This window comes from Phocoena sinus, chromosome 4, assembly GCF_008692025.1.
Source record: "Phocoena sinus isolate mPhoSin1 chromosome 4, mPhoSin1.pri, whole genome shotgun sequence".
In the NCBI taxonomy this organism is placed as follows: domain Eukaryota; kingdom Metazoa; phylum Chordata; class Mammalia; order Artiodactyla; family Phocoenidae; genus Phocoena; species Phocoena sinus.
The window spans coordinates 130,002,181-130,017,875 of NC_045766.1; the positions used below are offsets into that span (position 1 = coordinate 130,002,181).

At 36.0% G+C, this 15,695-nt stretch overlaps 1 protein-coding gene across 2 annotated transcripts in view; it reads right to left on the reverse strand.

Annotated features, from left to right (window-relative positions):
- Positions 1-7,940: 7,940 nt before the first annotated feature.
- The window catches only part of LTN1 (listerin E3 ubiquitin protein ligase 1), a 72,617-nt gene continuing 64,862 nt past the window's right edge, over positions 7,941-15,695 (reverse strand). The window contains exons 26-30 of one of the 2 annotated variants that reach the window (XM_032630122.1): positions 15,385-15,556; positions 14,290-14,510; positions 12,387-12,581; positions 10,947-11,114; positions 7,941-10,349 (exon numbers count right to left, since the gene is read on the reverse strand). In XM_032630122.1, the coding sequence (XP_032486013.1) occupies positions 10,287-10,349; positions 10,947-11,114; positions 12,387-12,581; positions 14,290-14,510; positions 15,385-15,556 (819 nt within the window). In that variant the 3' untranslated portion in view covers positions 7,941-10,286. The remainder of the gene's footprint in view (positions 10,350-10,946; positions 11,115-12,386; positions 12,582-14,289; positions 14,511-15,384; positions 15,557-15,695) is intronic. The other variant, XM_032630123.1, reaches the window with a different exon arrangement.

Genomic DNA, 15,695 nt, shown 5'->3' on the forward strand with positions numbered 1-15,695 from the left:
ATTACATATCCACTAGGATGGCTATATATAATTTTTAAAAATGCAAAATAACAAGTGTGGGAGAGACTGTAAAGAAACTGGAACCCTCATACCTGGCTGAGTGGGAATGTAAAACGTGGCAGCTGCTGTGGAAAACAGTTTGGTGTTTCCTTAGAAAGTTAAACACAGAATCACTGGCAATTCTACTTCTATGTATATACCCAAAATAATTGAAGACAAGTACTCCTAAAAATAATTGTACATGAACGTCCAAAGAAGTACTATTCACAATAGTGAAAAAGTGAAAACAACCCAAACGTCTATCAACAAAAGAATAACAAGCCAATTGTGGTATATACATGCTATGGAATGTTATTCAGCCATAAAAAAGGAATGAAGTACTGATACATGCTGCAATGTGGAGGAACCTCAAAAACATGCTAAGTGAAAGACGACAGGCATAACAGGTCACATGTTATACAATTCCATTTATATGAAATGTCCAGAAAAGGTAAATCCATAGAGACAGAAAGCAGGTTGGTGGTTACTAGGGGTAGGGTGGGAGGTTGGGAAGTAACTGTTTAATGTACTAAATGCTACGAAACTGTCCATTTTATTTTTTGGCCATGCCCCGAGGCCTGCAGGATCTTAGTTCCCTGACCAGGGATCAAACCCAGGCCCACAGCACTGAAAGCGCTGCATCCTAACCACTGGACCGCCAGGGAATTCCCACTGTCCACTTAAAAATGGTTAATTTTGGGAATTCCCTGGCAGTCCAGTAGTTAGAACTCCACGCTTTCACTGCTGAGGGCCTGGGTTCAAACCCTGGTTGGGACATTAAGATCCCACAAGCCACATGGCGCAGCCAAAAATTAAAACTAAACTTTAAAACACTAAAATAAAGTGGTTAATTTTGTTATGTGGATTTCACTTAATTAAAAACAAACTATACAACCAACAAACCTGTTAAGAATAAAAAAGCCTCTCTCTCCAGTCTTGATAACAGACTGACTGTTCTACAGCCAGTAACAAGTAAATTAGAACCAATTCAAAATCTATGTAATCAACAATGACTTGATTCAGCAACCTTGCCTCTGCAAGCCAATCATTCAGTGACAGTCTCACACTTTTGAAGGTCAACCAGTCAACAATAAACTTATCACTAAATCTTCTGAAAGCCAGCTGGCCAGAATAACCATGACTGTAAGAGTAACGTCAACCTACTCCACCTCTGTAACCAACACAACACCAGAACAATACCTGAGTCAAAAACCTTATGTAAAATTAGCAATTGGATTTACTCAAAATGACGGGCCAAACCAGCATAACTCTCCCTTTCTTAAGTAATATAGGCTTTGTTTCAGATATCAAGTAGTAATCTTGATCTCTTCCTTGGACAATTCTCACATCAAGATTATTTATAATACCTCACTTGACAGTATCCCAGTGGACCCCTGGACCAACAGGAAAGATCAGCAGCCTCTTGAGTCCCAAACTCCAATAGTCCTCACATCTGTTGCCAGGTGAGTTTCTCAAAAACAATCTGAACTTTGACTAGGGTTCACTGAGCTCTAATTGCTGAATTTATTTTATCTAAGAGTTCTAAACAAATAGATCTTCATATAAGGTTACTTAGTACACTTAGTTCTGTCTTTATGATAATCAGACCCACTGCTTGGTTTGCTTTCACTTTCCTGTTCAACTATCTATACAAATTCTTGCCTTATGTTTTTTTATTTTGTCCCTTACTGTCTTGTGTCTGTTGAACATATAAGGAAGTACTTCATAGGGAACAGATGGAGGCATAAGCTAAGTCTCCAAATCAACACAAGTTGGCCCTAAAGACTAATGATTCATTAGACTGATGAAAACTGGCTGTTAAAATGATGGGTCAAACTTTGCTTTGGGTCCCCTGTGAGATCCTCTTAAGAGTTCTCCCCAAGACCTGGCAATTTGTGAAAGAAGTTCACTTTGTTTAGTCCATATTTCAGGATCAGTTGTTGGGGTCACTGATCACTTGGCTCCTTCCTATCCTCTGCTTCCTTGAAGAACCTCATCTATCATTAACAAACACACTCGACGAACATAGTTCCTTTTTCTTGTTTGTCACTGATTTGTCTGTGTCAAAGACACAACCTCCTCCTGGCACAATTTTCACTATAATCCTAACTCTTGTGCTTAACTTGATAAAGGCAGATTTTTTTGCTAAAAATGTCTTAGAATTACAATAGCCATTATAGGGAACTTCTGATATATCAAAATTAATACATTTCAAAGGAGCTCTAGAGAAATTAGGGGGGAAAAAGCCTAAAGCATTCAACAGTCAACTTTTGATTGGTATGCTGTGGCCTCAAAATGAAACAATGACTCTTAGAAAGCCTCTGTGAAAGAAATACCAGTTTGTTCCCATTCAAACCTTCTAAACCCATCCTGCTTGCACCTTTCTCTCTATCCAGCTGTAGCTTTACCATCCACTAAAACCCCTTCTATCCTTCTGCACCTTCTTTTACCTCCAAAGCAAGTAATCCTTTCCTCAAAGGTTATCTTAACACAGATCATTTACATTATATATTCCTTCAAAACTATTAGACCAGAATGCAGATCTAAACAAACTGATATTTGAATCTTGATCTAGAGTCGAGAGCTTTAATCAAGAATTTTCTTACCTTTAGGAAGACAAATTTATGCAGAATTCAGAATTTTTTTTTTTTTTAATACATGGACTCCTGTATTTTTTTTTTTAATTAATTTATTTTTGGCTGTGTTGGGTCTTCGTTTCTGTGCGAGGGCTTTCTCTAGTTGCGGCAAGCGGGGGCCACTCTTCATTGCGTTGCCCGCGGCCTCTCTTGTTGCGGAGCACAGGCTCCAGACGCGCAGGCTCAGTAGTTGTGGCTCACAGGCCTAGTTGCTCCGCGGCATGTGGGATCTTCCCAGACCAGGGCTCGAACCCGTGTCCCCTGCATTGGCAGGCAGATTCTCAACCACTGCGCCACCAGGGAAGCCCCAGAATTTTCTTTGATATTTATTGTCCTGGACTACCAGGTTTGTACCAACCAGTTCACTTAATTGTCAGCCCCTCAGATGAGGGTAAAAAGCTTAAAAGCAGCAAAAACAATGACAACAAAAAAACACAAAAAATTAGGTGATGGTTTAAATAACTCAGCTCTTCATAATTCAAGAAATGACCTTGAAAGGGTAAGCAAACAGGAAATGCACTACCAAGGTCATTTCAGATGCCTTTCCCTTAGGAAAAGTCTTAACAACTCAACAGCAACAACAAAAATTCAAAACTATGAACAAACAAAGAAGATGAATAATTAGCAGACTCCAAAACGAACCCAGAAAAAATTTCAAACAATATTCTGGAGTATCCTCAAGAGCTAATGTAAAGACAGACAGGCTTGTCCTTTTTTTTTCTTTTTTTTCATTTTCAAAAAAAAAAGGACAAGCCTATTTGTTCATAGTTTTGAATTTTTGTTGTTGCCATTGAGTTGTTAAGACTTTTCTTAAGGGAAAGGCATCTGAAATGGCCTTGGTAGTGCATTTCCTGTTTGCTTACCCTTTCAAGGTCATATCTTGAATTTTTCTGTCTGAAAAAGAAATTCCCTGGCAGTCCAGTGGTTAGGACACAGGGCTTTCACTGCCCAGGGCATGGGTTTGCTCAGAAATGCCAATTTAGATGATCTCCAACATGTTGTTAAACATTTCAAAAATCTAGAAATCAAAACAAACTTCTGACCTTCAAGATAAAGCAACTGATAATCAAAACAAAAATAAGACCAAAATGTTCTCTGTTCTATGAGAAATGGGCAGCTGTGGTTAGGAATACCATAAGCAGAAGGGCTAGGAAAAGAATTAATGTACAGTCATGGCTAAGAAACAGGACAACTATCCAAAACCTCTCTAGTAATGTTACTCCAGTCAACACTAGCACGTAACAATTCCCCGACCTTCTTCTAGACCCCTAAGGAGGAAGATCTATAAATACAGATAGACAACAATATACTGATATGGGTAACTTACCTACTACTAACTTTACCTACTAATAATTCTATTACCATAGTACATCAGACCCATCAGAGTACTAAAACCACTCAAATAATGGAAATATCCAATAATCTATAACTATTATTTCAGGACCATTATCAGAATATAGTACTTTCCTCATGGTACAACCATTTAATAAACGGAACTGCCAGTTAAAATTTACTGCAGAATTATTTTTTAAAATTCTGGAAAATGCTACATGTGACCAAAGTATAGCTGATTTTGACATATGACTACACTATGTGTGATTCAAAAATTAACCAAAGGATAAGCTATGATCCCAGAACTTTATGGGCAAAAGACTCTCAAGACATAGGTAAAAGTATTTGTAGCTGAGTTTGAGTCCAGAGTGATTCTTCTTAGATTATCAAGAACATTTCTTTTTGTATGTACATGTAAGGTTAGGCCTGCACTGTCCAATACAATAGCCACTAGCCACATGTGGCTAATGATCACTTGAAATGTGGTTAAGTGTGACTAAGGAACTAAATTTCAAATTTTTATTAATTAAAATTGCAAAATAGATCCAGTTATTGGAAAACTGTTAAGTGTGTTTGGAAAAAACTTGGGTATATGAATTTGCTTTTTTAACAGTAAATTTCCTGACATCTAAATACAGATAAAGTATTTCTGATGAAAATTTCCTATCTAAATTGAAATGCTATAAATTTAAAATACACTGGATTTCAAAAACTTAATATGAAAAAAGAATGTAAAATATCTAAATTTTTTAGTTGATTATATGTTGAAATAGTATTTTGGATACCAAGTTAAACAAATTGTGTTATTAAAATTTCACCTATTCTTACATTTTTGGCTACTAGCAAAACTTAAAATACCATATGTGGCTTACACTATATTTCTATTGAATGGTGCCTGATTAGTCCATGCTCTAAGGTAAGTGTTGTCAACTGGGGACAATCTTATCACCTAGGTGACATTTAGCAATGTTTGGACATCTTTGGTTCTCATAACTGGGATACTGCACTGGCATCTAGTAAACAGAGGCCAGGGATGCTGCTACACATCCTACAATGCACAGGACAGTCCCCAAAACAAAGAATTTTGCAGCTCAAAATGCCAACAGTAGTGAGGTTGAGAAACTCTGCTTTAATGGTTTTTCAACAGCATCACATACATCAAAAATTTGTTGCCTCTTACAGCCTATCCTTTGATACAATAGCTTACTTTCTCTTGCACTGAGAAACTGCAGCCTAGAGTAATTAGTTGAAGTATCTTCAGAATTTGTACTTAGTTCACCTTTAAATCTGACTGTATCAATAACAGCTAACATCACAATGCTGAAAGACTGAAAGCTTACCCCCTAAGATCAGGAACAAAAAAAAGATATCTGCTCTCACTACTTCTATTCAACACTGGAGTTTCTAGCCAGATGCCTAATAAGGCATCCAGAATGGAAAAGAAATAAAACTGTCTCTATGGCCAATGACAAGATCTTACATATAGAAAATTCTAAGGAATACACACACACTATTAGAACTAGTAAACAAATTCAGCAAGGTTGCAGGGTAAAAGATCAATATGCAAAAGTAAATCTGATGATACTATATAATGTATATTTTCACTTTCTCCTCATTTTTTTTTTTTTTTTTTTTTTTGCGGTACTCTGGCCTCTCACTGTTGTGGCCTCTTCCGTTGCGGAGCACAGGCTCTGGACACGCTGGCTCAGCGCGGCCATGGCTCACCGGCCCAGCCACCCTGCGGCATGTGGGATCTTCCCGGACCGGGGCACGAACTCGTGTCTCCCCCGCATCGGCAGGAGGACTCTCAACCACTGCGCCACCAGGGAAGCCCTCTCCTTCTCATTTTATCAACTGTACACCAGAACTGTATGCCTTCTCAAATCCAGAAACTCTCTTAACTTTAGCTGATAAAAGAGATTCCCACGATTATGATTCTGCAGTTCAAGAAGTCCGTGCCCAGAACAGAAATTTTGAATACTCCACTACTAAGTTCCCACAGATGTCGATTGTTAATGGGTCTTATCTTAAAGAATGAATGTTATCTGGCTATATAATAGTATCCAGGACTTAACCAGATAGGCTCAAGTGGTCCAACTTATGGTCTTCTATAGGGTACATCACATTACTAAAAATTAAAGAGTAAATCGATATACTGTAGCCACTTTTTTGAAATAGCACATCAATTTGGAATGCCATGGAAACTGAAGTTTCTTAACCTCCTCAGGTACCCCTATAAAATCTGGACAACAAATATACAAATTATTTGATGCCTTGGTGCTACACAAAGAAGTTGCTGTCCTTAAAAAGAAAACCACAGATTAAAAAAAAAAAAAAAAGACTTTAATTGGAAATAGCTGACCCGCATGCCAAACACTCTGCTCAGTCCAAAGTCCTTTTTGCAAGGAACTTTTACAAAACAGAAAGAAAAATTTATGGAGAGGTTCAAGGATTCCACCATAAATACACAAAATTTTGGTCTCTACTTTTGAAAACCAAACAAGCAAACAGAATAATTGGACTTTAAAACCTAAAGTATAAAATCTGGCAAAGCCCAAAGAGCCTCCTAGGTTCCACCAGATAAAACCTAGGATGGACACCTGCCAAATTCTTCCATAAGACAACTCATTGTAGTAAGGACAAATTGGCCATGATAGGAAACAAGCAGAGGGAAAGGGAGTTCTTGGATGCAGAGGATATGATTATCCAAGAAAAGTCTTAAAGGAGAGCAAGAGTAAAAGACTACTCGCCTACTCTTCAAGATTAATTAGAAAGCAGTTTTTTAAAGAAAAAAAAATTGTGTAGAATTAACACAGATAAATAGACCAATGGAATAGAATACAGAGGCCAGAAACCAATACACATACAAGATTCGGTAATATAAGAGAGGAGGCACTACAGAGTCAATGGGCAATGGGTGGACTATTTAACAAATAATACTATGAAAACTGGCTATCAATATGGGGCTGGACTTCTACCTTACAACAGTCACAAAATTTAGTTTCAGGTGAATTCGGTATATTTTGAAATTCATAACTTTTAGAACAAAATATGTATAAAAGAATTTTTTTAAGCCTCAGGGAAGGAACCAATTTTTTAAACCTAATGCAGAAAAGGCTCAAACATAAAGGAAAAGAATGATCAATTTAACTGAAAAATTCTGTATAATTAAAGACAGCTACAGACCATGTTAAAGTCAAGCCACCTACTTGAAGAATCCCTGTAAGAGATACAGCATTAGGATCAAAATAATAATATATAAAATCCATGAGAAAAATAGGCATATAGATAATATATTCACAAAATAATGACCAATAAATATATGGAATAAAGCTAAGTAAGATTCATGGTAGCCAGGGAAATATAAATTAAAACAAACAGCTACTATCTCACAGCTCTGACTGGAAAACTTCAAAAGTGGTGAGACTAAGTGTTTTAGTGATGACTTAGGAAAACCAGAATTCCCTTACACTACCACTGGGAGTGCAAACTTGCACACCACTTTGGAGAGCAACTTGACAACATCTAAAGTCACAGAGCATACATCTAAAATCATAGAGTATCTACCACCTGAAATTCCATGTGGGTGCATATGTCCAGAATATCTAGCACATTTCATTTGCATGAGAAAATATTATCAAGAATGTACACTTGCAGCACGGTTCAAAATGGCAAACAGTAACAACTGACATGACCATTAGTGAGGGAAATGGTAAGCAAACTGATATGATACTAAACAGCAGTTATGTTGAATGAGAAAGCAAATTACAAAAGAGCACTTGTGATAGGCTATCATAAACTTTTAAAAAGCTGCTATATATTATTTATGGATGTAAACACATGGTAAAGTATAAAATCTTAAGTAGAAAGGAGTCACACCAACTTCAGAATAGTGGGTTAGCTCTATGGAGGGAAGGAGGAGATGGCCTCAGGGAAGAGTACAAAAGAGTAACATTTTATTTCTTTAAAAATCAGAAGCATATATGGCAAAATAGTTTATGAAGAGTACAAGGGCATTTATATTATTATTATGCATATTTGAAGTATTTTGCAATTAAAAAGAATTTTAATGGGCACATATGGTATAACAGTCAAAGAATAACATTAAGTATTCATACCACAAAAACTTGTCAAGTAATATTAATTATTTTAAGCCACAGAACTTATGTACATACATTACAGCATGTGATAAATATGAGTTAAAAATAAATTCTAAAATTTGCAATTTACATTAGGGTTTTAAATTAATAATTTTCCTAATGAGCTTTGAATCTCATGCAATTTTAAAATGTCCTTATGCTAGAATTTTAAGGGATGCTCTCGAGTTAACAAAGATATATAAATAAACTTTAATTAATGTGATATTCTGAATTTCAGTCTTATTTTGGAAAGCTTTTTCTTTAGCATATAAACAATAACAAGCTTTACATTTATATTTACAAGTCTCAAAGAAATGTGCTAAGAGTCCTAAGTATGAAGAGTAGGTATCCCACTTAATTATAGTGTTTCACCAGGAACCTGATGCCCTAAATAATCATGTGGAAAAACAATGCTCCATTATTCCCTTTCTTTTCTACTTGGGGTTTGGGTCAGAAATCAAGATGTACCAATACTGGAAAAGTTATAAACAAAGTCTTATTATAAAACAATTTTTAAAGGAAAAGTGTGTAATTTTCACAGAGGAGTAACACAATCCTTTGGGTTTACCATGTCAGAGAGAGACACAGAAAAAGAGAGAATATTTTAAGAAAGGGGTTAAGAAGAGGTAGTAGCATTTTGCTATCTGTACTTCACTTACTGACTCCTTGAGCCTCAAGACTATAAGATAATAAATACTACAGAGAAAAATTTAGGAGACAGACAAAACTGGGCTGGACACTGCATCTACAAATACAACTCGAGATCTTTAACTCACACGTAATACTTCACTCTCCACTACGATACTCTGACCACATTCATACTATTTCAATAATAACCATTTTACCCAGTTGATGGTAAGCAGTAATTTTATTTAACATGAGTTGCTTTTTGCCAATTAAACATCTACAACAGAGATGATTAGCTGATTCTTCAAGTAACCTTGCTATTAAAGATGCTAATATTTCCCATGTGATGGAAGACTGAAATAAAATTATTCCAAGTTCCGAACTTCCACACTTTTATATTTTGGGCACGATTTTTAAGGGCAATAGTGCTGTGGCAAAAGGCAGGTTTTCACCTACCCCATTTCAGCCTGTTAAACTGAATTTTACTTGGTATTAAAATTCTTAACTTGTACTTCGGAAGGCTAGGAAAAATCACCTCCCCGCATCTCTCTAATTTAGTGTAACTTTGACCCGTGAGAATAGCAAAATTTGCTTACAAAATTGAAAGGCTCCTACTACATTTTTATATTTTTTGTTTTTTCCACCACTTAAGTTTCAGAAATAACTCATTTATTTCTTTGCTCTTGATAGAGGAATAACTACCACTCTGCTTCACAAATAAAATAATCTAACTCCTGTTTCTCTCAAATTCTCACCCTCTGGAGACTCATTCCAACTGAGTAATAAATTCACTGACAAGTCTGCAATTCAAATTTCACTAGTACAAGGAAATTCTTCTTCTACAGTAAAAGGTCTGTGTTGTGAATTTAATTTTCTGAATTTCATAACCCTTTACAAATGGAGGCACCTTAAAGTTCAGTTTATACTCTTTTATATAGGATTTCAGAGCATGCTTTAAACAGCTTAAGATAAGCTATATTAATAGCTTAATGTCATTTTATCATTAAAATAATCTATAAATATCAGAATACTAATTAATTTTGTTGTCATAACTAATAAATAAGTCTTAAAATATCTGTAAATGTAAATCAACCCTCTCAATTCATTTACCTCACTCAGACTGTTCTAGAACATAGATCAACAAACTGAATGGGTTTATCAGTATTATACAGTTGTACAATGCTTTCACAAATTCCAGTTCTGTAATTTAGGGGTTTTCCCTGTTTATTTTTAAATGTACAAAGAGATTAAACTATTAATATAAATATTTTCTCTCCAGTATGTAATATTCTTATGTAAAAGAAAAGGTTTCCGAACATTTACAAAGCAATCTAAAGGTAAGTAAACCTGATTTTAGAATCATTACATTAACCAAAATAATTTTCCAGAGAAGGTCCTATTTGAAAGAATGCTCACTGGCCTTCTCACATCAACACTTCAAGATGAATCCAAATCCACTGCCTTTGCTTGATTTACTTCAGGGATCAATTCCAATGGGGAAAAGAAAAAAATCTCAGAAAAAAGTCTCACGACAGAGCGGACAAGTGGATTTGTTGCTAGACGTAAACCATTTGTACTGAAAAAGAAAAGTGTATTTAAATGTTAAAAACTTTTAAAATTGCCATTTTACATACACATCTAAAGTTACCTTCAAATGATAAAGTAAGACAAGGGAGAATACTGAAATGTTTGCTCCTGTCCGCTCATCCCCAAAATCAACACAACTCAGTATTCCTTCCAAAGGCCACACTGTGACGCTTTCCACCTAGGCTCATGCACACAACCATGAAGATGTGTAAGGAAGACCTTCTGTGAAGGAACTGAACACAGGGTGGCTTTCTTTCCAATATGCTGTTTAAAAAGAGCAAAAAGCTCTGATGCCAGATGGCTCTCAGTTCCAATATTTTCAGTCTCCTTTACGGTGTAGATCTTACAAGACCATCTATTTTTTGAGTGCCGAGAGCTATTTTAGAAACATCCACTTATTAAAGGGCTTTGATGCCACCAGTCTCAGTAAATTACTAATTATCTTTCACAAATTTTGAAAAATCATTTTTAATATATCTCCCATTAACCACAATTAAGAGTTTAACATCTACTGTTTTCCAAGGTTAGATATCATATATATATAATATATATAAGATATAAATAAGTTAATTTCTCTTTAGCTTACCAAGCAGGCTGAATGGAACTTTTTCTTGCATGTTCTACAGGCTTTTTTGGGAAGAGAATAGTTGAAACCATGAATGACTGAGAAACAAATCATACAATCTTCAACACCCTCAAAACGTTTGTCTACATTATTTTTCCATAATGCTAAGCCTTCCATAATACTGCCATTCTGTTAACAAGAAAAATAGATAAATAAAGTCAATACACACTGAAGACCACCAGTATTATTTTTATTCAATTTCACAAATTTTAAAGTTGTATTATAATTTGGAGAGAAGAGAATCTGCTTGGCTATATTCACGATTCTAAGTTTTAAGAATACTGGTTTTTAAAATGACCTCCCAGGTTTTAGGAACCAGATGTAATTTTTCTACATCAAAGGCAGACTTGAAAGAAAGGCTCCTGCCCCAATTTTCAAGTTTTATAGTCTTAGCTTATTGTTTGATGAAACTTTTTAAATAATTAAATCATTTGGATCAGTTCCCTAACTTTTAACTAAAAATGATGAAATTAACTATCTCACCTACTCAAATGCTGATTTGTTCCAGCTCTACAATACTGGTGAATATACTTGCTTTAAAATAATTTTTCTTTACTGTAGAATGTCTGAGATACATCACAATGTGCAAACAAAACTAGAGACTTACAATTTGTTTAAAGGCAAAGGTCTTTGAAAGTACTGGGATTTCTCTAACCACAGAAGGAAAGTTGAAATGTTAAAGTAAAGTAGCTCAGAAGACATTCATCTGTCCCATGTCTCACAAAAAGATTCCCTCTCAAACTTTAATACCATGTATTGTTCTGTATCATCTACAATGTCAATGAAGTGAAGTCAATTCTTCTCAAACACCAGAAGAAAAAAAGCTGTAGAGTCTGAAAAATTAAAAACAGCTTGGCAGGGGACCTCCCTGGTGGCACAGTGGTTAAGAATCCACCTGCCAATGCAGGGGACATGGGTATGATCCCTGGTCTGGGAAGATCCCGCATGCTGCAGAGCAGCTAAGCCCGCGTGCCACAACTACTGAGCCCATGTGCCACAAATACTGAGCCCATGTGCCACAAACTACGGAAGCCTGCATGCTCTAGGGCCCACGTGCTGCAACTACTGAAGCCCACGCACCTAGAGCCCGTGCTCCGAAACAAGAGAAGCCACCACAATGAAAAGCCCGCACACCACAACAAAGAATAGCACCCGCTCACTGCAACGAGAGAAAGCTCGTGCGCAGCAAGGAAGACTCAAAGCAGTGGGGAAAAAAAAAAAAAAAAACCCACCAGCTTGGTAGATTCAAATCATTTAGGCATGTATCTGTTTATCCAACAAAATACAATATCTATTTCTACTTAAGCAGAAGAGATATATTTTTGTTTTATTGCCCTTTCGAATAGTAAATCAGCAATCTTTCTCTAGTTTAGAAAGCCAAATGTGTACACAGACACTTACTTGATGGGTAAGATAAGTGCTTAGCTGCAGCATCCAGTTTCGCCACTGCTGAACAGCTACTCCAACTCTTTTCCCACTTTCTACTGTTATTGAACCCAATGGATAATTTGAAGGCAGCTGTATTATAAGTTCAATAACTATATCTTCAATAGTATAAGTGGCCATGACTTCTCGAGTAGTAGCTCGAGCTTTAACCTGCAACACATGGAAGGTAATATTTTTTTTGCCAAATTTCTTTTCTTCCCTTTCATTCAAAAACCATCTTGACAGGTTGACTGCTAGCAGCCAGTCCTCATTCAAACAAAACACGGGTAAACATGTTCACTTATCTGACATGAGATGTTTAATAAATAGGTTCAAATACCTGAAATGTTTTATAGTGATGTTATGACATTCAAAGATGTTTCAAAAAGAAATGCACTACTCATTAAAAAGTATGTTTTAGTATATTAGGCTTGTCACATCATAGTTTTTGCATAGACCAATAACAGAATGGGTTATTATTAATTATTCCTTCTTTTCCAAAGCTAACGTATCAAATATCACTTCTATTTAGATGTTTTTCAAGTCTTTCTCTACCACAGAATTCTCCTGAGCTTTAGAGCCAACCAGCAACTGCCAGAATATTTATACCTGATCTTGATTTTCTTACTAGCACTGCAAGCTCAACATAAAACACAAATTATCATCCTTTAAAGATTTATTCCTCTGGCTTTCCTATTTCCATGCTAAAAACCGTAGCATCATCTTAAAATTCTCCTTCTACCACATTCCAGATATTAACTAGTTGCAACTTTGGATAAATCACCACAAAATTTCTCACATCCCTCCCCCTTTAAGGACTATTCTCACTGATACTGCCTTCCCCGGGCCCTCCTCATAATGTCTACACATTACAAGTCTCCCTAACTATTCACCTGAACCCAAGCTCCATGCCAACAGCCCATGTTATAAGACTTCAGTCACAGAAATTTCACAGATTATAACTCTGACAGTGTCACTGCCCCAAAAGAAAAATTTCAGAGAATTCCCTGGTGGTCCAGTGGTTAGGACTCCACACTCTCACTGTTGAGGGCACGGGTTCAATCCCTGGTTAGGGAACTAAGGTCCCATAAGTCACGCGACACAGCCAAAAAAAAAAAAGAAAAGAAAAGAAAAGAAAAATTTCAGTGGCTACATAGGCCCAAATATTTTAGACTGTTACTTGAGGCCTTTCCCAGTATGTCCCCAATTCATCATAGAAGCAGTTTGTTCTCTATTTACCTTCATGAATCCTACTCCATATGAATACTGGGCTATTCATCATTTCTTAGGCCATCACAAAAATTACATTCCCATCTTCAAGCTTTTTGCTTTTACCATACTGTTTTCTCTATATTAAATGCTTTTCCCCATAAGAAAATCCTGCCTATCTCAAAGTAAAATTCCTCCATAAAGTCTCACCTAATCCCCTCAGCCAGATGAACTTTTCGCACTCTGACCGCAGAGCATTATTCCTCTTAATGTGCCACTTTCCAGTTTCCAATGCAAAAAAACTATTATCAGTATCGCTCTTTTCCCTTTATTAGACTGTATGTTATTACAGGACAGGAATCTGACCCTTCTAAACTGTTCATTTTGCAGGTGACTGGCACACAGTGCCTGGCATCTGTAAGCATTCCAATATATATTTTGAATTAACTAATGAATGTTCAAAAACGATTTGGTGGGGGTAAATAAAATTATAACATCATTTTAACCTATGCATTAATTTGAGATCTGATATCCAATAATCCGAAAATAAAGTGGACAATTTCTGTAAATTCTGAACCAAGAGTTACAATTGTGATGATACTCACTACAACTGATAGACATAACCAATACTGAAACAACTTTTCTAGAAAAAATCCAAGACAATACTAACCGTCATGCCATTAAATAGCTGTGTACTTGTTTGCACAGAAGATATTTCTTGAAAAGAAAGAACACTGCTAACATACTTGCTTGTAAATCTATCTACAATATTGAAAACACGCTTCTCACTACTATTCCACCACAGCCTAACCATGGCGGGCAAGTCTTTTAATGTCATGTGATAGACTGAACAAGCCAAATGTGGAATATGGTATGGAAGAGTTGAGGTATCTGAGGAAAAAACAAATTCTTAGTTAGTAACATATATTTCTTACATAGAATAACAGACTAATATTAGTATTTTCTTAGAAAATCATTTTCAATTCCTTAACACTAGTGCTCATAAAACAAACATACCAAAGAAACCAGAACTCTAGAGTATTAGCTTTTTCTCACACATTCAAAATGAACAATTAGAATTGTAAAAATAATGAAAATCCTGAATGACACTGAAAAATCTGCTTAGAAATAGCACTCTTTATTTCACATGAAAGATCACAAATACAGTGAAACACACACACTTCAAAGAGGAGGAAGAATTATAAAGATTCTTTTTCTTATAAATTATGAAAAAGAGTCTGGCCTCCTTTACTTTTCCCAGAGCTCACTGATGTGTTATGCAAAAGTTCTAGAATCCCACCTCAGTACTCACAAGACAAAGTCCCATCCTCAGATCTCCAAGGCATTTAAAAAATTCCTATTCTCAGGAAATCACTTAGAACACTGCGGTACAGCTAGATGCATGCATGTCTATCCCTTCAGCTAAAATGTGAGCTCCCGGAGCAAAAAATAAATTTTACTTATCTTTGTTTCCCCAACTGAAGACTATTTATTTACAGGCCTACAAAACATATTGTGTAACAAATACTTGTTTACTGAGTAAAAGATAATAGTCTCAACAAAGTAAACTTCAAAAATTAATTAAATTCTTAACAACCTTATGCACAAAATCTAATTATATGTCCTATTTAGAGAAATACGGAAAATCTGGCACTTCAACACTCTCATAGCCAGGACACACATCTGGGATTATTCTCCATGCCCTCAGCGTAACCTGATCTGAACCTAGTCTCTAAGAAAGAACACAAACGCACATCATACTGACCTCTAATACCCAACTGGAGTTCTTCTGTAAAGAATGTTTTAGGGTCCTTATTGGAGAGCTCAACAGCTGTCTCTGCAAAGGTCGGATTTTCTGGCATAAGCCTGAACAGGTGATAGAGCAATTTATTCAAGCTTTTTGTTTTTCGAAGGTACATTGAATACAGAGCTCGAAGCTGGTGGAGAGTAAACAATTTTTGTTAGGAAACCCAATTAAACCAAGACAATCAGTAGATATGAACAAGCTAAAGTGTAACAGACTGTACAAGAACACAATGCAAAAATGAATTCATTTGAACACTGAGAATGACATGG